The sequence below is a fragment of the Panulirus ornatus genome, chromosome 11, assembly GCF_036320965.1.
Source record: "Panulirus ornatus isolate Po-2019 chromosome 11, ASM3632096v1, whole genome shotgun sequence".
Taxonomy (NCBI): domain Eukaryota; kingdom Metazoa; phylum Arthropoda; class Malacostraca; order Decapoda; family Palinuridae; genus Panulirus; species Panulirus ornatus.
Window position 1 is genome coordinate 7,317,069 of NC_092234.1, and position 26,864 is coordinate 7,343,932.

General features: G+C 36.1%; 1 protein-coding gene across 7 annotated transcripts; it reads right to left on the reverse strand.

Moving 5' to 3' along the window:
* Positions 1 to 1,484: 1,484 nt before the first annotated feature.
* On the reverse strand, positions 1,485 to 26,341 carry PICK1 (protein interacting with PRKCA 1). 7 transcript variants are annotated; one of them, XM_071666563.1, is made up of 11 exons: positions 26,164 to 26,301; positions 21,788 to 21,945; positions 20,820 to 20,879; positions 15,370 to 15,486; positions 13,589 to 13,700; positions 11,419 to 11,547; positions 9,846 to 10,119; positions 8,727 to 8,860; positions 7,182 to 7,375; positions 4,986 to 5,238; positions 1,485 to 3,180 (listed from the first exon to the last, which is right to left on the reverse strand). In XM_071666563.1, exons 2-11 carry the CDS (start codon positions 21,904 to 21,906, stop codon positions 3,004 to 3,006), a joined length of 1,569 nt encoding a protein of 522 aa, XP_071522664.1. In that variant the 5' UTR covers positions 21,907 to 21,945; positions 26,164 to 26,301; the 3' UTR covers positions 1,485 to 3,003. The 7 variants fall into 7 exon arrangements, with proteins under 7 accessions (XP_071522664.1, XP_071522663.1, XP_071522665.1 ...); XM_071666562.1 differs by having other exon boundaries at positions 21,788 to 21,913; positions 26,164 to 26,300; XM_071666564.1 differs by lacking the exon at positions 21,788 to 21,945 and having other exon boundaries at positions 26,164 to 26,284.
* Positions 26,342 to 26,864: the final 523 nt, after the last annotated feature.

Below are 26,864 nucleotides of genomic sequence, written 5' to 3' on the forward strand. Positions count from 1 at the left end.
AGTATTGATAATAAGGATTCAATGCCTTACATGAAGTGGGGTTGGAGAAAGACTTTGTTTCAATGGTTAGGTGTCGTGTTTTAGGAGTTACTAAGCAGCTAGTGATTGTTCTGTGCTGTTTTGTGTTGTCTGCTGCTTTGTTTTTGAGTGGGTGGAGGACCAGGCAGGTACAGCATAGTTTAGGGTGGAGTAGATGACCTGTTTGTAGGATACTATAGTTCTTTTTCTAGTTGAAATATGCTACAAACTAATGTACCAATTTGATCTTTTCTCTATTTAATCCTGAGTAACTGAGGACTCTTGATTGGTAAAGACCTAAAACATTTCCTTAGAAAAACACTTCCTATATCCCCCCCTTATGTGCCAGCAACTCGATGTTCTCACGCTTCTTTATAATGCAAAAGATGTTTTATTTCTTATGATATTCATGTATTGTACTACCAACATTGTCCCAGGGCATGAAATAAGAGAGTATGTAAGTAGAAATTTAAAAAATAATTCAGTGTCACCACACATGCCAACCAATCTCCCTTATCATGAATATTTGTGTGAAATGTGTAATATTTCTGTGCTTATGTATGAAACAAGAGTAGACTCTGAAGACAAGCTCAAGAGAAAAAAAACATCATCTCCATGTCTTCCTGTCTTATTGGGATCTGTCAAACATCATTCAAACCCTCTCTTAACACTCAATTAGCACAGGAACCAGGTCAACAAAAAAAGTTATCTCTCTGACACCTGTTCCCAAATGGTGCTAAACTCCCACAAGGACGCGGCCATGGCAATAGAGCCTGCATAGCTAGATAACTCCGGTGCCACTTCTTAGCCTTTAGTGCCTCACCCTTAACAGGCCACTGGCAGAGGGGATACTCTAGTGCAGCATTTGCAGAGGCTCCTTCCTAGTGTTTCTACTGACTACTTCTACCTAATGATCTTGCCTACTGTTCCTATCTACTACTACTCCAAAGGTTATAACTATGTATTCTAATTACTTCTGAGTGTTAATCAATCATTTGAATTCTTTTTTTTTGGTGCATTGTATGATGGAATTTCTTGAATAAGCCCACCATTTTAAAGTTGAAATCAATCAGGGGTAATGATGACGTTAACAAAGCCAGCTCCTTGAAATGAAGACAAATGTCACAACTAAAAGGCATGTTATGAAGCTCCTTAATTAATTCAGCTAAAAAATAACACCATTTGCATGGAGTATGTGTAATAACTACTACTCTGATGCCTTAATGTTTTGACAATAAACTACAAACATTACTGTTCCCCTATGGTTCAGCAATATAATGCAATCATTTCACCTTGCCTTATCTCACACAAGTCTTTAGCTAACTCTCATAGCTCACTTTCTGAGTGAAGAGTTAACTATCTTTGTCAGTATCAATGCCAACAAAACATTCAAGATACCTGTTCTATGGGTTAGTATGTAATCAGTGACTCAATGTTTAATGCAGGATATATACTAAAATACAATGCAAGACAAAATCATGTTAATCTAAAGAAATATACAGTTAGATTCATACAAATTATTACATTGAAAAAAAAAAAACACATATACACCAAAAGATTAACATCATAAGTTCTTTAATCAATTCAAAAATGACTGTCATATTATTATAAATCAATTTCATCAAGGTCTACAGGAACTGTGCAACATATATGTGTGGTAAATGGTAGTACATAGAATAAAGGACAGCATTTATGAGAAATATTATCTGGCTAACTTTCCTCAACTAAGGATATAAACTCAAGTCTCAATGACTGAAAGTACAGTGCTACTATGATGCCTCTTGGTTATTTCATGCAACAACTGAAATAACACAAATATTTTACTCAGTTAAATTCATCTGTGGACCCCTGGGGATAGGGGAGAAAGAATACTTCCCACGTATTCTCTGCTTGTTGTAGAAGGTGACTAAAAGGGGAGGGAGTGAGGGGCTGGAAATCCTTCCCTCCCATTTTACTTTTTCCAAAAGAAAGAACAGAGAAGGGGGCCAAGTGAGGATACTCCCTCAAAAGGCTCAGTCCTCTGTTCTTAACGCTACCTCGCTAACATGGGAAATGGAGAACATGTATGAAAAAAAAATCATCTGTACAATACTGTTTTCCCAAATACTACAACTACATTACAGGGGAAGGCATTCTGTTGGGAATACTACTGCTGATAATAGTATAGTAAAATCGATCCAATATCACCCAGGATGATATGAAGCTTACATCCTTAACCTTTTATGACTAATTTTGGTTTCACATTCTCTAAAGAAAGGTGGGATGGCAATTATTGGCACAGGAAAGACCATCTACCAAACAGCATTAAGCTGAAGCCTCATGGGTTTAAAATGCAGTGTCACTGGGAAGGCCCTAGATGATTTCATACAGCAACTAACAAAAGCTTCAACTGTTAAATTGTAAGGGCCCTCATGAATTTTTTCCCCAACAATGTCTTACTTTCTTTAATTTAGAAATGATACCACTGCATGAGAAAACAATAGCAGATAACATCTCATGTATTATAGCACTACCCATAACTTTGGATTCTTGTCAAAATACTAAAAATATTGTTTAAAAGAAAGTAAAACAATGCAAATTTTTCTATTTTCAACGAAGATCTAAGGTGCTGAGTGTGAAAAAGTCATTTACAAAAAAGACTTATCACTAATCTACATGTGATGTCTACTACAGGAAGACTTAAGAGCTACTACATCATTACATGCAATATCTTTTAACAAATATTATTTTACGAATCATACCCTGATGCAAAATCCTGTTTCTTCAGAGGGAAATGGAAATTTCATCAGTTCAAGCACAATATGTGCTTCTTGGAATAAAATTCTGGAACTGCTACTAAATAAGTTTCACTTTTTTTCTCAAACTGAGAAAAAAGAATTATAAAACTCAAGGTCTCATTCAATAAATCAATTAGAAAAAAGATTTCCAAACCTTGATATAGAAAAAATAATCTGTTCTAATCTTGACAGAAAAAAACTATCTGTTCTAAAAGTCCCCAAGAAGATTGACCTCTTCAAAATTCCCTTCTCTCACTTCTTGTGGTTTGTTATTGCTGTTGTTGAGAGTCAGATCCTCCATGGGCTGGACAAGATCCTCTGTTTCTGTTACTTCTGTGGCACCCTCAGTGTCAAGCAATTCTTCATCATCCTCATATTCTCCAGTCTAGGGGGATACATATCTACATGAGTACATGGGCTAAATTTCCTTTCAGTATAAATACCATGATGCACATTTAGTAATATCAAATTAACAAAGAATTAAATATTCAGGGGTATCTGGGACAGGTAAACTGGAACAATGGCTGAATAACTTTGTGTATCTGGGAATTTTATTACCCATACTAAGGTAATGTTTTCAAGCGGAGCAGTGACCATGTGAAATGTAATTTTATTTTTCCTTACTTGATTGTCATTTTTTGCATTAACGAGGTAGTGCAACGAACACAAAAACAAAAGCCACATATGCTCGCACCCATTCTTTACCTGTCATGTTGTGTAATGCACCAAAACTACAGCTCCCAATCCACACAGAGGCCCCACAGACCTTTCCTTGGTTTATCCCAGATGTTTCACAATCCTGGTTCAGTCCACTAAAACCATGTCGACCCCAGTGTACACCGTCATTCCAATTAACTACATCCCATGCACACCTTTCAGCCCTCCTGCATGTTCAGGCCCCAATCGCTCAAAATCTCTTTCTCTCCATCCTTCCATCTCCAATTTGGTCTCCTCATTAACCTTGTTCCCTCCACTTCTGACCCATATGTCTTTGTCAACCTTTTTCCTCCTCATTTTCTCCATATGTCTATACCATATCGGCACACCCTTTTCTGCTCTCTTAACCACACTCTTTTAATTATCACACATCTCTCTTACTCTTTCATTACTATTTGATCAAACCACCTCAAATGTCATCCTCAAACCTTTCATTTCCAACAACAATCAATAAATTTAGATTTATATTACTAAAAGAGAAGGAATGGCTTCACAGCAGACTGACTGAGGACAAGGAACACAGAAAAATATGATGTGGTGCACTCAGTAATTACATGCAAGCTGAGGTGGTCAAAGCATAAAAAGGTGATTACAAATAGATATCTGTACTATCTTTTTATACTTGTTTGCAGTTTCACAAACAGCAAGATAGTGCCAGGAACATATGAAGACTGGGATCATCTGCTCATCCACTCTACCTGTCATACATGATGCACTAAAACCAAAGCCAAGACCCAGAGACCTTTCTGTGGTTTCCCATGACTGCTTCATATGCCCTGGTTCAATCCATTGACAGCAGATCACCTCTTGAATGACACCACTTGCATTCATTCTATTTCATGCTGCTTCAAACCCTCCTGCATGTTCAGGCCCTCAAAACATTTTTTACTCTATCCTTCCATCTTCATATTTATTTCTCCCTTCTATTTGTTCCCTCTACTTCTTACATGTCTATCTTCTTAGTTATCCTCTCCATATGACCAAACCGTTTCAGCACATCCTCTTCAGCTCTGTCAGTCATGCTTTTTTCAAAACCACAACTCTCTCTCACCCTAACATTATTTCCTAAATCACCCTTCTCACACCAAACATTGTCCTCAAGGATTTCATTTCCAACACGTCTACTACTTATCTAAATTTGCAAAAGCTATGTTTCCCCTTCCTCTATACTACAGCAAGGTGAGACATTCTAGGAATATAATCAGACAATAGTTGAAGAGGATAGCAAACTGAGATAGTAAGTCCACAACAAAATGTGTAATGAATACGAATATTTAGAGATGTGCTATAAGTGTGTTGCCTCCTAGAATTAGTGTGACATCTTGTTTGCAAGAGAGGATATACAATCATAGATGGAAACATACAGAGTTCATTTCTTTTCTTCTCTTAAAATTCAAATATTTGCTGTAAAAAACACAGAAAAATATCCCCTTAGATTCAGCAATAATGCAATACTTCAACCAATAATATTACCTGTATGCCATCATTCCTATGATCTGCGTGAAGTGTTGTTCCCACCATGTCTAGTTCAATGGGGAACCAATGTTTGTCATGCATCAGTTCCTGACACTGGCTATGATACTTTGCAAGTCCTCCAATTAGTCGTGTTAGCTGTTCTGTCAGGTGCTGGACATGTTTGGAATCAAGCAATTCTAATTTAACCAAAACATCTGAACGCAGTTTGGCAAACTTGGCTCGAGCCTCCTGACGGCAACGTAAGACTAATCTGTAAATAAAGCAGGTTTATGATAATAATCCTCCGAATGGCTATAAAATACAAAATAACAATTACATTTCCAAGTAGTCAGCTGAGACATAAGCAAGTAATCAAACAATGAATATCTTAGCTTAAACTGTGGTGACAAATTACAGCAGACAGTATTAATGCTAAATCCTACCATTTGACAATAAACATAAGAATGATGATTATAATGACAACTGAAGATACTAAAGTGGACTATAGATATTTGGGAAAAGTACATATGACAATGATGAAAAGAATATAAAGAAGGATAAGCCTGGTAAAGTGCTAAAGTGCATGAAGGTGAAAAATAGAGGCATATCAATCCAGACAATAAGTGAGTGTGGCCTTCAGCAGCATGATTTTAACCAGTTCCTAAAATATATGCAGTCCTGCTAGCATACATAACATATGAATGGAATAACTGATGAACATGGGAAAACATGAAAACAGCTACTGGAAGAGATACCTTCATTTGTCAGGTGTACTGTACAAAGGAAAAAGCAAAAAATATAGTAAGAATCACAGAGCAATATGTCTTTTTAGCATAACGGGTGAGCATTACTGGGTGACTGCTAATGTTGAATACTACAAGGATTAAAGAAAATCGTGTAAGGGAAGTGCACTGTTGATTCAGGAGGGAAGAGAGTGTATAGACTAGATTTTAACATTCAGGCTAGTAATGCATACTGTTCTCAAAGTATAAAAAATGTTAACATCTATACAGTGATATAAAACATATGATAAAGCTAACACAAAAGATTTTTAGAAACACTGAAAAGTTCTGATTCTACAGGGTAACTATAAGTAAAGATGGCCAATATTATACGACCTAATAATCAATTATGACTACTTCCTTAAGTTATGACTAAGAATGACAACAGAAATCTAATGATATTCATGATCATTAGAATTGCTTTCACAATGAAACATCACTTCACAACAACTTTTAACAAAAATAATGGAAAGAAATCTTTATTCTGGTTAAATGTCATTTTCATTATTTCACTCTATGTATCACTTAGGCTCCTGTGTCTGCTAACACATCAAGAAAATCATGGGGTAACTGGCATTTAGCTGAGTTGCAACAACAATATCAAACAAGTGCTCATCAACAGCCAACAAATGCCAGCAAAGCTAATTGCAGGCAGCTGTCATAGTATGTGACGTGAGTTGGGGTAACAGTAAAAACAATAACACTGTAAGAGAGAGATGTGTAGTGAGTGTAATCTGATTCAGATGGCCTACTGGGGTGTGCCAAAATGGTCTGGACACATGGGGATCATGAGTGAAAACAGAACTTAGTTTTCTTGGGTCCATGCAGGAAAATAAGAAAGAATAATTAAGGAAGCAGAGATGTGCAATATACATAGAAGTGTTGAAATTTGGAGAGAAAACAAAGAAAAGAATGAGAGGTAAGTGGTATGAAGTGACTGTTAGAAAAATGTACATTCAAAGGACTTTTAAAATGGGAATGGTCATACAAGATGCATAACATGGTAGTAAAGAAGATGTACAATAGTATGGTTGAAGGTACCAGAAGGTTTTCAACTGCAGAAGAGATGCAATGGTAGGTTACTCATGGTTAGAATTGTTTATAAAGAGGATGATCAAGGAATCAATTGTGATCATATAGCAATGGAGAAATTGTGTGTATGACAATACAATCTAAATGATGCTGTTAGCATCACCCACAGAATCAACTTAATATGCAAAGCAAAACTGAAAAAAATGCTTTTTCTATGAGGAGGCCAATGCTCACTTCAGCATACTGAAAATATGACAGGGAGACATCTATAAAACAATATATTGTATGCATCTATTCTTCCATCTAACATCTAGATAGAAAAATAATGCATACCAATTGATTTGCATGTGTGCGGGTGTATGCTTACAATTCAACTACTATTGGGTTTATCATCACTTACCTATACTCATAGTTACCAGTCTCTACTCTATACAGCGGCTCCTGCAACTGGGCAAACTGCAGCTCCTCATCATCCATTTCCTTCACCTTCAAGCAGTAACTGAGGTATTCAAATTTAGCATCAGCATATCTTCTAATTGTAAGTCTTGTGTCAGGTATGGCTTTATGAAGGTATGTTCCCAAATCACTCAGGATCTGAAAAAGTTTTGGAGGTACAGTAATATAGTTCAGGAAACAGTAATATGGTTTAGGAGATAGAGTAATCTAGTTTCCATTAAACCAAACACATACCTTCTCCTTGTAGAAACCTTTAGAAAATTATTTTGTACTACTGCAAGATAAGTCATTTAAAAAATGAAGAGGTACACGCATATAAGCCACAAAGAATTACAAATAATCTTCTCAACATGGGAAGGAAAAGAAAATTGCTTTGTTTCAGAAGATATACTCAGAATAAATACCTTAATAACAACAAAAACTTAAGACGAATGCTTAAACAATTTTGCGATACAAACTACAAATAATTATTCCAAGTGTATGGAGTAGGAATCCACAAAGATTACTTATATTCTTGCCTTGTAAGTATGTGCCACATATCTTCTCTTCAGATAAATGCAAGAATCAGTATTTCTAACATAAGAACGATATTCATCCCTGGGGACAGAGGAAAAAGAATACTTCCCACATATTCCCTGCATGTCGTAAAAGGCGACTAAAAGGGTTGGAAGCTGGGGCTGGAAATCCTCCTCTAGCGTTTTTTCAATTTTCCAAAAGAAGGAACAGAGAAGGGGGCCAAGTGAGGATATCCCCCCCCCCCCAAGGCTCAGTCCTCTGTTCTTAACGCTACCTCACTAATATGAGAACCGGAGAATATGTATGAAAAAAAAGGATACTTATTACTAATTCTCCAACTGTGGGCAAGAGAGGAAGATAACAATAATTCTGTTTTTTTTCGTTAAATACCAGCTTGCCTTTTCTGCTTTAGCAAGGGAGATTCAGAAACTGATCCTCTCATGAAAACCATTATCATGCTCTTTCTTTCCTTCTTTTCACAATCTACTTCTAAACCTCTCAGTTGGCTTCTATAACACTTCCAACTAAGTATGTCTGCCCCTCTCAATCAGACTGCATTTACAACCACAACATGTTCTTACTATGTCATTCCTTACAACACCAACTCTCCTCACACCACATATTGACCTCACACACTTCATTTCCAATAGGTCCATCCTCTTTTGTTCTACTGTATTCAGCATCAAAAACCTGCATCCATTCATCACTATCAGGATTACTATACCTTCCAACATACACATCTTAGAATTATGAGACAATGACTTCTCCTTCCATATACTCCTCCATGCAGCAAGAACCTTTGCCACCTTGTTCATACTATGACTCCCTTCAGCTCCCATCTCCACTTCCTCCAGCTTCTTCCCTACTATCTCAAGTCTGTTCAGGTCAAAACAAATCTTGGGTAAAGAAATCAAAATAGAATTTTGTCATAACTTCTACATAAAATAAAATTCCTCCACTCTCATTAACTTACAGGCTTTAATCGTTTCAGCATCTGGATACCATACTTTTCCATCTGGCGATGAGATTCCCCAAATTGGTTGAATGCTTCATTTGCACTTTGCTGAAGCTCACGAACACCAATTTCACAAAAGACATCCCCAAACCCTGGAAAGAAAATGCGTTCACAAATCAAAAATGAAAATGGGAACTGAGTTTCTTGAGAGATTCATTTATGTCCCCAGGTGAGCAAATGTTACAACAAAACAGTGCATTTACAATGATTCCTTCATGAGTACACCATTCTAAGTCATGCACCACCTCCCTGTCTTTCTGTTTTATCTCTAGCCTTCCCATAAAGATAAACCTTCTTTTTCTATATCTCTGATGCCTGTTCCCTTCAAGTGCTCCCTCAATGGGGTGGCCATGGCAAAAATGTTTTCTAACTGGTGTACTCCAGTACTGTACTGCTTCTTAGCCTTTAATGCTTCATCCTTAACAGCCTATCGGCAGATGGAAACAATAGTGCAGTGTTTTCAGAGGCTCCGACCTAATGTTCCCACCTGTTTAACTTTCCAACCTCCTACTGCTATCTATTGCAGGGTTAGTGCATAGTGCTCACCGCAGACAAATTTAGAGTTACGAAGAGGGAGGTGTGTGAGTATTGTGAGGTCAAATGTTATATGTGACAAGGAGGGATTGTATGTTTGTGGACAGAATACCAGCAGTCCACATATGAGTGAGGCAGAAAGAAAACATAGCTTCATGGACTAGAGTAGTGCAACTGATAACCAGTGAAGTGCTGGCTCACTACAAAGCAGTTACTAACCCTCTCAATTATTTTCCTCATATCTATAACATCCAGGTTTTCTCTCCTTCACCTGTATTCATTAGAATATGCATTTCAGTATATCTCACAATAAAGAAATAACAGTGTTATTGGACTCCACAAGTTAGAGCTATTTTCATAACACTTAATAGAATGTGCAGCCTTGTTGATGACCTTATCACTCAAAAGTAGTCAGTCATTTCCCTACTCCCATGTGGGGTGCAGCCTCAATTCTGCATGAGCACTGTTAAGAGGTTTTCGAAGGTTGTATAAAAACAGCAAAGATAAAACAGAAAAATACTATTTCTACTGTATTCAACTTACTTTTATAGACCATAGCCAAGTCAAAGAAAGCCTTCAGTAGTCTCTTTGTATGGTCCATAAGAGATTGGTACATATCTTCAGTCCTCTGTAAGTCATCCAACTTCTTAACTAATGAGTCATTGCATAAAATGGCACGTGAGAGGCCAAGTGCATCTGCTGTTGAGGAAGAGAGATTCTCTACTAGTCGATGCTTAACCTTCTTCAAGGCAATATCCAATGTCTTGCCTTGCTTTGGGTCGGCATGCAGTTTGTTGTACTGGATAGTGACAGAACCCTAAAGGTGAAATAAAACAAATATATGTACGGCAGAATAAACATGGAAGTATGCAGAGATGAAAATACAGGGCTATTAAGAAAGAGGTTCTAACACACAAAAACTTTTCTTGAACATAACTTGGTGAAATGAGGACATAAAGCTAAACATTCATGCTTTGGATTTGGTCAGATATTATGAGTAAAATTGTCCATTAAATCAACTGTGATGTTTTCACAAATGCTATTGACCATACAATCATAAGCCAGTTAATAATGTGTGATACAAAAAATACCTTAACATGTTCTCAAAGCCTACTAAATGGCTGTCACCATTACCTACCATACAAGGGAGAAACTGCTTAAATTCTGAATAATGAATAAGTTATCTAAAGATCATGACAAATGGGACTCAAAACAAAATCCTGAGAGATGGCTTCATCTCATGGAATTTAAAGGCTCAATTAAGCACACCATTTAAATAAAATAATGGGAGACCACTGAGTTTTAGCATCATATTGACATAGGAAGTGTAAAGTCGAATCTAACCCAAGACACACATGCTTGATAAACAGTACAATACTTAGATAAGACATAATAATGCCAAAAACTCATGCATAAATGCTTTCAGCTTCTCTGTCTCAGAGAAAATGAATTCATAGTCTTGTCCTGAGAAGCAAGCAGTTCATTATCATAGAGCACAATGGTAATTCCACTTGAAATGCTATTCTATAGTGCAGAGATTCCCATTTCAGTAGTGACAAAATAATAACTCATATTTGCTCTCCTATTCCACCACTGATTACAATCCAGTTCAGCCACTTGACAAAATGACTTGAATGCATCATGTTTACTGTTTTTGCATTTCTAATTAGACAATAAGATCTCTATACTGTATACTGTTGATGCACAGAATATACACTGCTTGAATAATCATGAAAAATCTCATAAAATCCAAAAATCATCAACAGATTTAACAAATTCTTTTATAATCTATAATGATGTTATGCTGAGCCTGGTCATAATCAAGCTACTGGTAACTGTTAATACAATGTCAATATGTGATGCAGCACAAAATATGTGGTATGAGGCCATTAAATTGCTGTTTGAATATCTAACCATGTTGGTGGCTGTCTGGTAACTGATCGGTTATTTCTTATCAATATTAAATCTACGCCAATTAAGAAGTGGTAACCTGGTTGTCAGTCAGGACACCTGTCAAGAGAACAGAATAATAAAAATACAACTGTCAAGAGAACAGAATAACAAAAATACTACTATAAGTAATAATTCTGGCAGAAAAATGATAAATCAAACTAACCTCTGATCTCTGGATGAGGTGGGCCACCTCCTGCTTTGATTTGCCTTTAACATTGACTCCATTAACACCAGTGATTTCATCTCCACTCTGAAGAGTACCATCACGAGATGCTGCAGTATTGTCAAATACCTGATACAAGAAAAATTTACAGTTATAGGATTTCAGTACTGAGTATATAACTTCTAAATTCAGATACAATAAATCTACATACAAGAATGGTACAGATATATAAATCTATTTCTAATTAGGAATACTTTTCTTTAGAGCATGGTAGTTCAAGTAACATCATAAGAGGTGTTTAAAGTATCAATAACAAGCCAGCCACAGACCTAAAATTCCATTTTCTATGATACTAGCTAGACTCATCTGGCTTTCCTGTATCAGATGGCATGCACTCAAATGGTTGGACTGTTACTGTGGTGCTGGAGTTTCAATGTTTTTACAAGTGGGTGATTTTCCATGAGCTTGGGATGGAAACTGGAGAAACTGGAAGAGCAAAAAATACTGAGTTCACCAATGGCAAGGCCCAATGCGTTTTGCAGTAGCAGGTTGTTTGGGCCTCTCTTAGCCAATAGGCATCAAGCCAAGCCTCACTGGCTAGTTTTATACCTGGCATTTGTGTTTGTTCATTTCCTGCACTTGTCCTTCCTATTTTTGCAAATGATTTTTTAGGAATACAGTGCAAAAGTGTTCAGTTGATAATGATGTGCATGCTATTATATAAAGCTGCTCTCACAGAGTAGAAAGCAGATTGTAGTGCAGTGGAAAAGTATGGAACTGAAGAAAACTTTCTGGTTTGGTTGTTATCATTACCATTAAGCATACTATTTGGAATGTATTCTACTTTCTCCTTTTATCATTCCTCTAATCTGCATATAAATACCTTCAAAATTAGACCAAATTCATTAAATTTATTTTTCTTGGTGTTACTGTTGGGTATTTTCTTGAAACTGTGACAATTGCTCTCTCAAAATTTTAATTTTTCCTGCTTGTCAACAGTGTTCTCAACACCCTACATGCAGATTTACTTAGTCTACTCACTCAAATTTAATCACCTCCAATGACCAAAACACTCAAAACAATTCATCATGCATAATCATTCTGTACAGTAAACATATACAGGACAGAGACGAAGTCAACCATTATAAACTACAGTAATGCCAGCATTAATCAAAGGCACTACTCTCTGATCTCAGTTCTAAACATAGATAAGAATACAGCAAAAAAAACTTAATCCATGTACAAGTAAACAAATATGCATGGCTGAAATATTAAGTATTATGTTCTACAAAAAGGTGCTTTATCAATCAATGTCCTGATAGTTTCCAAGACAAGTTATTCTTTGATAGTATGCCACAAGGAACACAGTGTGAAAGGCAGGGATTACAAGAACTTCTTAGCAGTCCTGATGGAAAACTGAGATCCACTTCAAATACACATATGTATTAACATATCTAAGAATACAAAAGATTATCAAAATACAGTGCACAAAGTAAAGAATAAAACAGCTAAGTGTAACATCAGTTACACATAAACCAAATTGTTTTATAAACCAATTTTCCCTGTCATAACAGCTAATGCTGGTCATCTAAAGACTTATACACAAAGATCTTGTATGTGATACCCTATTAATAAAGCAGGATGTAAGTGTAAAATAATGCTTTAAGGCAAATATACACATTTTTATAAGCATTCTTACAAACCTAAGCATCTATCACTACAATGCTTTAAGGCAAATATACACATTTTTATTAGTATTCTTACAAACCTAAGCATCTATCACCATCTTTAGATGTGAGGAAAGGATTGATGAAATGAGTAATTTTAGGGTGCTTCACCAAAAGTCAGCAATTTATAAAAAAAAAAGTGACTGGATCGGTAACACTTCAGTGCCTTGCCTATGGGACAGGCAAGAGAATAAATACCACACAAATAAATTTTAAAACAAATACAAACTGTAGCTTCTGATGGGAAAGACATGCTAAATATGGATAAAAGTACATGAATCAACCTTACATAGTTCATAAAAAATGCCAACCATACCACTATAGCTATACAAATACACCTTCAAAAATTTTAAAAATACACCAATTACTCTTACACAAATCTTTATCAAGAATGCCATTAATTTTATGCAATAAGCAAGAGCATGCATAACTATGTTCCATACCTGTACAACATAAAGACAGGGACAGTATTTGGCTCCACCTCCAATACTAATGCCGATCAAGTTGCTATCATTCTTCTCAAGATTGATACTCCCAGAAGTGATGGTCATACCCCTGGTAACCAACATGCAGTTAGTGAGCTTTGTAAGTCAGAAAGAAGTGGCAAAGCCATGAAGATCAATTATGATAAAACCCATATGTGGATTACTACAGTAATTGAAGTCACAACTTTATATTTGTTCAAGTGCAGTTACACATATATGGGTATTGTTCTAATAAGTATGCTATTAGTAAATCAAAGGGTAAAAGGCAGAATAATGCAAATTTGACATCTCCACTCAATCATATAGTATATCAAGCTACCAGCTCATCTAAAGAATCTGATAATGATAACAGTATACACTCAAAATATCAATATGTACTATACTACAGAAAATCATAGGGAATGTGCACCTAATATTCTACAAAAGTTTGTATTAATTCACAGTTTTTTATACAGTCAGATGATGTTTAAGAAAGACTGACCACTGCTCTCCCAGAAGAAAAGTGCAGCTTTGCATCCACACATCATGCTGCATGAAAGCTTTCAAAGATATCAAGAAAAGAGACGGCACACAAGCAAAGTACAAAATAAAGAAAACATATAAAATAAATAATAACCCGCAACAGCATACATTCAAACAAAACAAGTATAAGCAGATATATTTCTTAAGCATTAAAAAGAGGCTTTAACATAAAAAGTTCTCTTTAGCGGTATAAAAGAACTTTTTTCTGTAAAAGTATACTTTAAACAACTATTTTCAAGTGAAGTTGTCAGATAGTAGCAAAGTAAATGTACATATGTAAAAAGCCGTGTTCTACACGATAAAATATATACTATTTCATCATATTTGATAAGAGAAAACCTGGAAGCTACCTCATCCAATTTTTGTCACAGTGTGTGAGTACACTTTGTCAAGCTTCAGGATATCTTACATATCTCTATTCTAGTAATAGTCCCAGCAGCCATACAGCTAGTTCAGCAGACATAGGGATACAATCCAAGTCTACTTAAGCCATCAGAATGCTAATCCAAGACTGAAGGAGGAGTATTCAGATACTTTCCAAAGTCGAGACCTACAGCGTCTTTCACGCAGTATGCAATACTGTGCAATAAAAAATGAATGAGCTTACTACATATAATCTTGAAACTAATATGTATAGCAGCAAGAATATGCGAACTAACAGCCTCCAAACTATTTTACAGCTGCATCAACCTCTAAAAGCAATTCTATGTGTATTAATCTTTCATTCTTTGAATGAATTTCATACAAAAGTTAATGTTTAAGGGAACTTGTCTTTTCCAGTCTCAAAGTTCAATAAACAAGTTTCATACAACCACATGTTTAAGATTATAAGGTCTGAGAGAGAAATTTATTTCCAGCCCTATCGACATCAAAAATGGTGAAAATTACAACAGATATAAGGTACAAAAAATCAGAAAAATTAATAATATATTCATATCTTAAATATCTGAAACATCATCATTCAATAAATTTGAAACACCTTTGGACTGTGAGGAAGAACTGGCAAAACAAAATGATTCTAAAATAATCACATTTTGAAGGATCAGGGACACATATACTTCAGTGAACTAACTGAAAAGGCAGTCCCATATTACCTATACTGTAAGTAAAAAGACTGATGATTTAAGTAGGAACAATACCTGATTGCCTACAGGACAACATACTTCTACACAAGTACTGAACCATTCTTCCTTAAATTAATTTGGTCATTTACTTACATTTTATTTTCCACTCGAAATCCATACAAAAACCTTTCTCTCTCATTAATCTCCTCTTCTTCCTCTTTACCCTCATCCTCATCCTCTTTTCCTCTGTCACTGTCCTTTTCTTTGGGTCTTGAGAAGCAATGAAGGAAGAAACCAAGCAAAGACAGTGAGATACAGCACCTACACAATCATCACCACAGAATACGAGACATGGACCTTTATTTACAAGGCAAACATTAGGAATCTGTACAATACTGTATAACTCTACCTGATTCTTCTTCAGTAAGAGATTCTGAATCAGGTCTTGGTATATATTTGGTACAATTTTTTACTTCATAAAAGGTGCAGTGAAAACACCTATCACTGAAACTAACGATTATGTTGAATGATTATGACGATTTTACCCAAGAGTATTCCTGTAGCTGTCAGACAAGATAGATAAAATGGCCTTACCTATACTCATCCATTACCTCGGCTATACCAGCTGAATGTATGGTAAACAAGGAAACAATGCAATACTCCTCTACATCCTTGTCTCAATATATGATAATTGATTCTTCTATGCCAATTACTTCAAGTTTACTCAGTGACAATGAATGTCTGGACCCTGACCTCTTTGATATTCAAAATTACTTCCCTAATCTCATCACACTCACTGATCTTACTTGCAACAAAACACTTTACTCTCCAAACATTCCTCCAACTCAATTACAGACAATCCTCTTCTGTATCACTGCTTAACATACATTACTTTTGCATATCATATTTCTACATAAACTTTTTAGCCAGCAAGTGAAATGAAACTATTGTTTCACATCAGATCTTACCTAACTAAACAATGGGCTATAAATCCAGTTTTTCTTGTGACATGAGCCCATAAAAATTCATGTTACCCCAATCATTCCCAGCATCATCCACATGTACAAGGACATGCAAACAAGAGACAGTGCCTCACCAGAGCAATACTCCCTCCCCGTATGATACAAGTTACATACAGAGTTCCCACAAACACACACGCACAAACACAGAGAGAAAAGCAACTGATAAAACTGTGAATGCAGACAGTAAAAAGGTTTAAAAGTTGTCTGATAGTAAAGAAATTTCAAAAGATAGGTCCCTATGATTGTACAACTCTCTTTTTACTGTGCAAACAGGTAATCAATAATTACACATACTGAGGGAAATTCACCCCACATAAGTTTCTTCTGTGTATTTACCCAATACCATCTACCATTACCTCTTTCAGTGTCTGCATCACTTCCGATTTTTGGTCTTCAGTACAAAGGTAAAATCAAAATCATAACTGATCAAACATAAAAATTAAACAGAGGTTTCTGCTAATGACTCATTCAACTCTCTCAAATTAACAACTAGGTCCTACCCATTCATCTTCATGAATAAATGCATGTTCAACAAAAAGTCTCACTTCCCTCAGTTCCAATGTGTGCATATGAAGACAAGGCAAAATGCTAAGTCTTTCATAAATATGAAGATTATCATATTCCCCTTAACTTTTAAATCAACTTTAAAAAACTGTCTACATATTCATATCACATACAATCAACAAAGAGCAATTTTTTCTAACTTTTGAGAAAGATGCATGACAACTTTATCTAACAAATCATAATACTGTGCAGAGAGGCTGAATATCAAATGGTAACTATGAGCAGCATCTGATACAGATTCCTAATTTTCCCGAGGCACATGTGAATCAAAATAGTTAAGAATGCACAATGCCAACTTAATGAAAAAGTTTTGTGAAGATATTACACACAGACAAAAATAAGCAGAGAAGTAATTGAACAGTATTACTGTACTATACTAGATACTATAGTGCAAAAATCATGAATTCATCAGGCAGCTCCTTAACATTAAATTTTGTACTGAATTAAATTTCTGATATGCTTCAGAGCTTATAAACATACAATGGAAGTGGAAGAATTGAACAAAAAAAATCATGGCATGTCCAAATGGACACTGAAACTTTTTTCTTGAGTTTCAAAAATGAAAATTATGAAATCACTACTCTTTATACTAAGAAACACTTTGTCGAAGTTGTTACTGTACTACACTTTTCATACTACAATTCATATTCTTTATCTGAGTACACTAAACTTGCTAATTAAAAATGGTACAATAAGATCTGAAGAAAGAAAAAAGCTAAAGGATTATTTTAGAAATAACAAAAATGTACACAGGAGCACCAAACACTGAGAAAGAACAATATTAACATGTCAAACTGAAATGACATCCCTCTTTTTACAGTACACAAAGCTTCATGCCACTAAAAAAAATTCATCAAATTACACCAGACAATCCTTCAGTGTACTAAGAAAAAACTTCCCTATTTCAATTAACAAAAACTACTTGTCTACTTAGATATACTCCACTTTCATTAAGTAAAATACTAGGGCATGCTTTTGCCCATACCATGTTGGTCACTATAAAAAAATATTACATTATATGATACAGGACAACAAGATATCCTTCATAACACTTGCTTAGTTGCCAAACTTACAATGAAAACTTTCCAGCATTTTTTTTTTTTTTTTTTTTTTTTTATACTTTGTCGCTGTCTCCCGCGTTTGCGAGGTAGCGCAAGGAAACAGACGAAAGAAATGGCCCAACCCCCCCCCCCCATACACATGTACATACACACGTCCACACACGCAAATATACATACCTACACAGCTTTCCATGGTTTACCCCAGACGCTTCACATGCCTTGATTCAATCCACTGACAGCACGTCAACCCCTGTATACCACATGACTCCAATTCACTCTATTCCTTGCCCTCCTTTCACCCTCCTGCATGTTCAGGCCCCGATCACACAAAATCTTTTTCACTCCATCTTTCCACCTCCAATTTGGTCTCCCTCTTCTCCTCGTTCCCTCCACCTCCGACACATATATCCTCTTGGTCAATCTCTCCTCACTCATTCTCTCCATGTGCCCAAACCATTTCAAAACACCCTCTTCTGCTCTCTCAACCACGCTCTTTTTATTTCCACATATCTCTCTTACCCTTACGTTACTTACTCGATCAAACCACCTCACACCACACATTGTCCTCAAACATCTCATTTCCAGCACATCCATCCTCCTGCGCACATCTCTATCCATAGCCCACGCCTCGCAACCATACAACATTGTTGGAACCACTATTCCCTCAAACATACCCATTTTCGCTTTCCGAGATAATGTTCTCGACTTCCACACATTTTTCAAGGCTCCCAAAATTTTCGCCCCCTCCCCCACCCTATGATCCACTTCCGCTTCCATGGTTCCATCCGCTGACAGATCCACTCCCAGATATCTAAAACACTTCACTTCCTCCAGTTTTTCTCCATTCAAACTCACCTCCCAATTGACTTGACCCTCACCCCTACTGTACCTAATAACCTTGCTCTTATTCACATTTACTCTCAACTTTCTTCTTCCACACACTTTACCAAACTCAGTCACCAGCTTCTGCAGTTTCTCACATGAATCAGCCACCAGCGCTGTATCATCAGCGAACAACAAGCATTATATAACAAAAACAAAATAAAGAAATAAACCTGAGCATCTCAGAGTGTTACCACCCAATGAAGACACACAATTATCATACACTAAAGCTAACACAAGGTAATTTAGGATTCTTGATATATTCTTAACATATTGTGTAATGAAGTATTGATTTACCTACAAGCCCAAAAGAATCTACCATAAGGTTTACAGTTCAAGTGTCATAATCAAGTTATCCATACCTGTATAAATCTTCCCAATATTGCATTTCCTGTGTTCTGGCAGGGTGTCTCCCAAAGAATTACAACAAAGTTACCGGTACTTAGGCTGGGTAGTTGAAAAGTCGACCATAAATCTATCCATTCATGTTGGCTTCCTAAGCACTACGGTATAATCAGCCTTATGATTAATCTTATATCTACCAAGACTATCTGCAAAACATTACATACAACAGCAACTTACCACCATTATGGAAATGCTGAATAAAAAATAACAAGATCTACAATTCAGACCTGATGTTTCACATGCACATGACCCTCAGTTGCACCTACTTCATGAAAACCAGCTTGCTATCATGTGATTTACTTTTTACTATTCACATCTTTACATGAGTAATGATTTGCACCTCAGTGATTGAACACTATGGGTTTCATTCTCCCTGGTTGCAATACATCATGAAAAAAACATCTCAAGCATAACCAGAAAGCTGCCATAATGTATATCTTGTCACAACCCAAGTGGACCTTGCTCGAGAAAGATGTCTGTTTATATGCCAATATTTACCTTATAGTTCTTTTATTCTATTCATAATTACCTAAGGACTAATTTCTATGAAAAATTCCTGGTGTCACCAGGACCTCTTCCTAAAGACACCTGCAGCCTAAGGCCAAGTTACTTCCAGTGGCACAGAAATGTGGACTTCGATGGAGTGAGAAGGTCTATAAAAAGACTGTGCTCTCAATGATACAACTCTGCCAATGATGACTCTACGCTTGTTGTGTAACCTCTTGCAAGCAGGGTCTACTAGCAACAGCAGTCACTTGTACATACACATTTTTTTTAATATGCATTTACCTGTAAACATTTTCTATAAATTACAAAACTTTCTAATGAGCAATAACTAATGAAGGAAAATAAGGGCCAGTTAACCTGCAAAAATATGCTAAAAGCCATGACAACATGGCCTAGCCCACCTCACCAATGTCAAAGATTAGAAAACTATGGACTACTAAAATAACATTTTCACTGCATTTAAAACTACATTAACCATTGCCACCGTTTGGATAACATAGAATCCTCAAAATTTTGATGCAAAAACTTTCTACAACTTACCTTCTTGGAGATCCCACACATTCAAAAGTTATCTTAAACTGCAAGGGATTAAAGATAGAGATAGGTTTCCTGCACCACCATATACACCTTGGCCATCAGTTATGTCTTCAAAGCTCTTGGGAACAACTAGGTGTCTTATACTACAATGACTACAAGGAATAGGATAAGGGTGGAATAGGGAGGAATAGGATAAGGGTGAGACCAAACTGGAGATGGAAGGATGGAGTAAAAAACATTTAGAGTGCTCACAGAATTAACATACAGGAGGATGGAAGGCATGAATGGGAAAGAGTGAATTAGAATGATCTGGTATTTGGGGAAAATGTAAGATATTCTGTCAGAGGACCAAACCAGGGTATGTGAAGCAGGCTGGGTAAACCATGGGAAGATCTGTAGAGCCTGGTTGTGGAGATGGGGCTGTGGTTTCAGTGCACTACACAGGACAGTTAGAGAATAGATGTGACCAAATGCAGCCTTCCTTCTGTTCCTAGCACTACTTCACTAATGTAGGAAACATCAGACAAGTATCACTAATTTTTACAAAGCCATGAAAACTTAATTCATCTTATCACTAGCTTTTACCAAGCCATGAAAACTTATTTCATCTACCAACGTTACTCACTCTTGACTTTCTTCTCTTTTATCCCAGATGGGAGATCCTGATGTTATGCGCATCTCAGGACTAGAAAAAGTGCAAAACTTAGTAAAACTATCTACAGGCAAGAATTTGATGAGTAAATTCTTTGAAATAAAAAATATTTAGAGGTCACAGTCCAATGTAACCAGCATAAATAATGGAGGCTTTTCAAAATTATATGACTACAATAATTAGGGATAAAAATATGTATGTATATGTGCATGTGTGGGCATTTATATATATACATATAACTACAATAATTAGGGATAAAAACATGTATGTATATGAGTGTGTGTGGGCGTTTATGTATATACATGTGCATGTGGGTGGGTAGGGCCATTCTTTCGTCTGCTTCCTTGCGCTACCTCGCTAACACAGGAGACAGCATCAAAGTATGATAAAAAAAAATTGGTAAACAGAAAACAGTTAGGAAAGATATCAGCTATGGGTTCATCCTTCCAACTGCAGGATAAAATTCTAAACACAAAAATAAGTATTTAGCATAATTGAGAAAATCAAAACAAAAAGGATTATGTTAACATTTACTCTTGCCTGAAAATTGGTATGATTACCTGTTTGCTTGCACACCAAAAGCCAAATAATTTGTAAAAATCACCAACGGAAAATAGGCCATGCATAATAACATTGCTAAGCTGTAAATTAAGGTACTTGCACAGTGGAGTGAAAAACAGCAACATCAGCATGCTACATAAACACTGCATGAAAACAGAGCTGAAAAAGTGTATTGGCTAAGCTTTCTTGAAAGTTCAACAATTAATAGGAGGAAGAACCATATAAACATCTGAAACAGCAAAAAGGGATCATAGTGGCCCAAATGAAATTCTGTATGGTAGATGAAGAATTAAAAGAAGTTATTGAAGTGAGTACCCAGAAAAATAACTTTTTCTTTAGGAAACAATAAGATGGGAAATATTAAAGGTCATGCAACATACATGCGATCCTCAAATATGGAGTAATAAGCATCCATTTCATCTTGTATTCTGCGCTCTTCAAGATCGTAGATGGGTAACATGGAATACTTATGCATTCCACCATAGAAGTCTGACCACATTGATACTCTGTGGGTGGATCTTCACAGTTTACATGCACTCTGGTAAAGCATAGCAAAACAATATCTGTCAACAGCATCAATCTACCAGCATATTAAAGAAAAATAAAAAGAAATTCCTTAAAACAAATTGCACTATCAAAATTCCATCAAGAGAAATAAGTCATATGAATAAATACAAAATAAAAATATACTGTGGAGGAGTGTAATAAAGTAATACAGTATTATAAAAAACTACTATATGGATAATATGAGCTATGAGCTGTTAATGTGACAAAATAAATGCATAAAGAAATAAAGAAAGGAATCACCTTTGAGCTTATGAAAAGCATATTTTTAAGCAGACTCCTCATTTTTCCACAAACTTTAATTTGTTTTAAGTCATGGAAAAAAATCATGCTTACATAAAATGTTACTGTGTCCAAAGTGCATAATGCAAATTCTTTATAAAAAAAAAGTTGTAAGCACTCCGTTGTATCCTCTACCACTACCAGTTACATCATGAACCCCCAACTTAAATGCCAAACCATTTAAGTTTCATGCCACAAAGGTGGAAGGAAGGTGAGCTAATCTTAATGGAGGATGATGGTTAGGGTAAAGGGTAAGGGCTAATAAGGAGGCTACATTAAAAGCATGCTTTTCACGAACACAAAGCTGATCCTTTAAGTACTATGCCTGATTTGTTCTCACCATGATGTTTTACAAATTAGTCGACAATGGATGACAGTATGAAACATGAAATCACTGAAGTTACCGGCAAAAAAAAAAAAAAAAAAAAATCCAAGTGAATTCTTTCAAGAAAAAGCCCATTTAGGATACACTTTCTCTATTAAGAGAGTGTCTCCTATGGGCTGTATATCTTTGTAAAGAAATAAACTGTTTATGCAATCAATCATCAAGGAAAAATCTTTTGGATTAATAAACTGCTGTCCAACCATCTTAAAAGCCCGAGAAATGAAACAAATTATGCACTCTACAGTAAATCTCTTGTCAGAGAAACATATGGTGTTCCTAATTTGCTGAAAAATTCTCATCCTTGAATATGGAACATAAGTATCCACCATAACATTTTTTAGAGCTGGTAAGTGCTTAGTACTGGCACAACATAAACACCAAGCAAAGCTAATGATGTGTTGTCAGAAAAAGTTTTCAAACCTACACATAGGAATAAGAAGGCTGTCTCTTACATAAGTAATAAGAAGTAAACAAGAAAAAAATGTATTTTTTCAGAGCAATCATAACATCTTTAATTAAAAAAAATAGTATCTCTCATCTAAGATGCCAGCACTACCAAGAGAAGGGTTCGTGAAAAAATCATCCACAAACATTGCAATAAAACTCTCAATATCAAACAAAATAACCTCCAAAAACCATACCTGCTCTCAAAACAAGGTTCTATCTAAAATTTAAGAGCCATCTTTCATCAAAATTCATTCAAACCAATTTACAAATTCATTCAAACCAGAGAAATCTGATTTTATGGAGGAAAGAATAAAGAATAAATGTACCTCATCAAATTTCAGTCCCCATTTGAATGGACTAATGGCATTCACTTATGAAAAAGAAACAACTAGTACGCTAAGACTCCAGATGGGCCATTTGTAACCGACTGCTATAAAAACAAACAAAATCAATTAATCAAACTACAACCAACATGACAGGTATTTACACCTGATCAATCATTGGGTAAGTGCTGGCTTAGTTTTGCAATAATCAGCACGTTACAGATGTTCAAAGTGTTACAATTCTGTACTCATGTACTGTATCTGAGATCATCACATATTACAAAAAATGTACGCTAACATACTGAGTAGAAAAAGTAGTAATTGCAAAGTTTAGGAATAACCAGGGCTCAGCTCACTATAACCTCACATTACAACAGATAAGTAGAGCTTACCCATGAGCAGATCTAGCAGTAAGGCGGGGGTTTTTGAAGTCATTGTTGGTAGCTCATGCGGATATGGTTAGGCAAGTGATTTAAGAACTGCTTTGACGTAAAATTTTCAGACTGACCTCTTGACACATTATGCTAAAATTTTGCATGTGCATTAAATGAAGCAGCGGCATCAGTGGTCATGTATTTTCCCTCCTCATATTGGTTAACTTAAGCTTGCACAGCACTATACAGTGAAGGAATGCCCATGATGCAACTACCACAATGAAAACATTGTCAACTTACTGCTCAACTGTGATACACTCTCCCAACACAGACACACACACACACACACACACACACACACACACACACACACACACACCCACACAAGATCACAGCACTTTATGTCCTATTGTCCTGCCTGGAGGATGTGGTTGGCTTCCTGAGGGTTGCTTTAGCCCTATGCACAGCAAAAAGGACTCCTGTAGAAGGATGGTGTACACGTAGTATGTAAATATACAATGGTAAATTGTGAACAGGTATCAAAAAATGATCAGACTCAACATCCGACTATTATAAATGATAACACAAATTAGCACTGAATGTACCATCCATATTTTGAGAAGTAAAAATAACACTTGATACACAGAAATCAATCTACTTTTTATCAACAGAAAAACTAATCACATGTCTATAGGCAGGTGGGGCAAAGTTTACGGTGGAACAGATGAGTTGCCTATAGAGCATGCTAAGGGATACTTTTACTTGTCCAAAGCTGATGCTGAGAAGTGGTGTGAAGGCATTTGCTTATGACCTTTGTGTTGACTTTTATGGTATGGTGAATAAATGTCATATGCATACCATATGTGATACCTAGAACAGATGGAGTTTTAATAACTAGAAATGGCTGACCATTCTGAGTTATGGGACAAAGCAGGTTGGATTCATGTCTGTCTGGGGTGAAGATGGTGACAGTGGATTGCTGTGGGGATGCAGGCACTCAGTTTTCAGTAAAACAACATTCCGTTCCAATTATGCAATGCAATGCTGCATGTTTGTAGTTACCAAGGTAGTGTCAAGGTCCTGTGATGTGACTGAGAGGTCATCTATATGAGAAAAGACATTCAAAGGGTGGCCTGCAGGAGGTGATGGGATGTCATGTAACAAGAGATTGGCTTTCTATTACTGTACGAGTACATACTGAGGAAGTACTTCATGATTTGGTAATAGTCTTCTTATACATAACTGTGTTGTTAAATCACACAGCTGAAGTAAGAACAGATCCTGGGGAAACCTTCTGGAGAGTTTGAGGGTTTTACGAATGACTCTGGGATGTCTGCTAGCTGTAAAACAGCATAAACACTTTATGACATATTTGTGGAGAGTGCTGTCAAGTATCTTTTGGATGACTACCTTTTACTCTATGCTCTTAATATTACCCTACAAATGCAGAACAAATTCACTCAGTATCAAAAGCTACGTTCAATGTGAAGGTAAACCTGAAATATAACCAATAATAAAACATATGAAAACCTCATCTAATCTCCCCAGCAACCAAGTTATCTTACTATTCAAGTTATTCGAAAAGCCATCATAATTTTGACAAAGACAGAAATGTGTCGTGATGATATGGTTGCTATAGGAAGTGGCAAATAATACCCAATAAATGCAACCACAAGGATCAGTTATTTTCCAAATTAATTTATGAAAAATATCAGCTGTTTGAGGAGGTTAAGTGAGGTTTCATAGGATCTATTTATTTTCTAATGTGTCGCACCTACTTTTACATTAATTACGCTAATCACTATCGCCCTACCAAATACAGTATGATAAATCAATAACCTCTAAATCATACTCTTCCTTTCTCATTCTAGTCTTTAATTATACACTACTACTGTTCAACAAAACCACTCCATATGCAAGACACTACCGCTTGGGTTAGGTACTTTTTTACCCAACATATCTCCTGTAAAATAACCAAATTTTTTTTTTCATTAGGTTAAGTCTGTAAATCTACGGTCATTTTACAGTCTACGATCCACTGAGATTCATTCTTTTTTTTTTTTCGGTGAGCGATGGTATACGTTGTATGTACTGAACCTTACCTAACCAAGGGGATGAGTGCCTCTGGCCTGGCCGGGAGCTTCTGTAAAATAGATCTAACGACACCATGTATGAGAAATTGACTAACTTCTGTGGAGCGTAGACTGTGAAAAAAAAAAATAATACCAAATCTACAGTGTACGAGGCGATAGGAAACTGAATAAACAACCCATACAAGACGTCAGCGAATATCTACAAAATGGTCCATGAATACCGAATAAACCTAACACGTCTGAGTACCATTCCTGGTTGTTATAGTCACTGTGCTGGGGTATACTTACAGTTTAACTTCCTCGAGATAGAGCTCATCTTCATATTCCATGCGTAGGAACGCGGAGGTGACTGGAGCTAGAATAATGGTGACGGATTATCAAGGGATCAGCTCTGCTGGAGAGGCTGGCAGGTCCACCACGCTTTACGTGTACCTCACGTCTTAACTAACCCGTTATCCCTTGAGATATGGACTTTCATATATATATATATATATATATATATATATATATATATATATATATATATATATATATATATTGGTGAAGATGAGAGAGGGATACATACTATGGTAAAGATTGTATGGAGATACATACTGTGGGAAAGCTTTGATAAGAGATACATACAGTATTAAGATATCAGAATAAATAGATTGTCAAAGCTTTTATCGAAATATGTACAGTAGTAAAGCTTAGGTTGGGATGCACACACGACAACGGGACCGTACCCTAACTAGGATGTTACGGGAACGAACTCATATTTTACGTTAAGGACGCAGAAGTTCTATCATTATCAACGAAAACCATATCAATGGATATATCAAAATTTGTCCAACTCTATTCCACTTGTAGCGATCACTTTTAAAAGTTATGGTAGGCTTTTGTTGTTGCTTCAATGACGTTGATCAACAGCTCACTATAGCTGGATTAGCTTAGTGTTTGTATTAGAAATCAAACGTTAGGATGGGATGCGTTAGATTAGATCTCCGTAG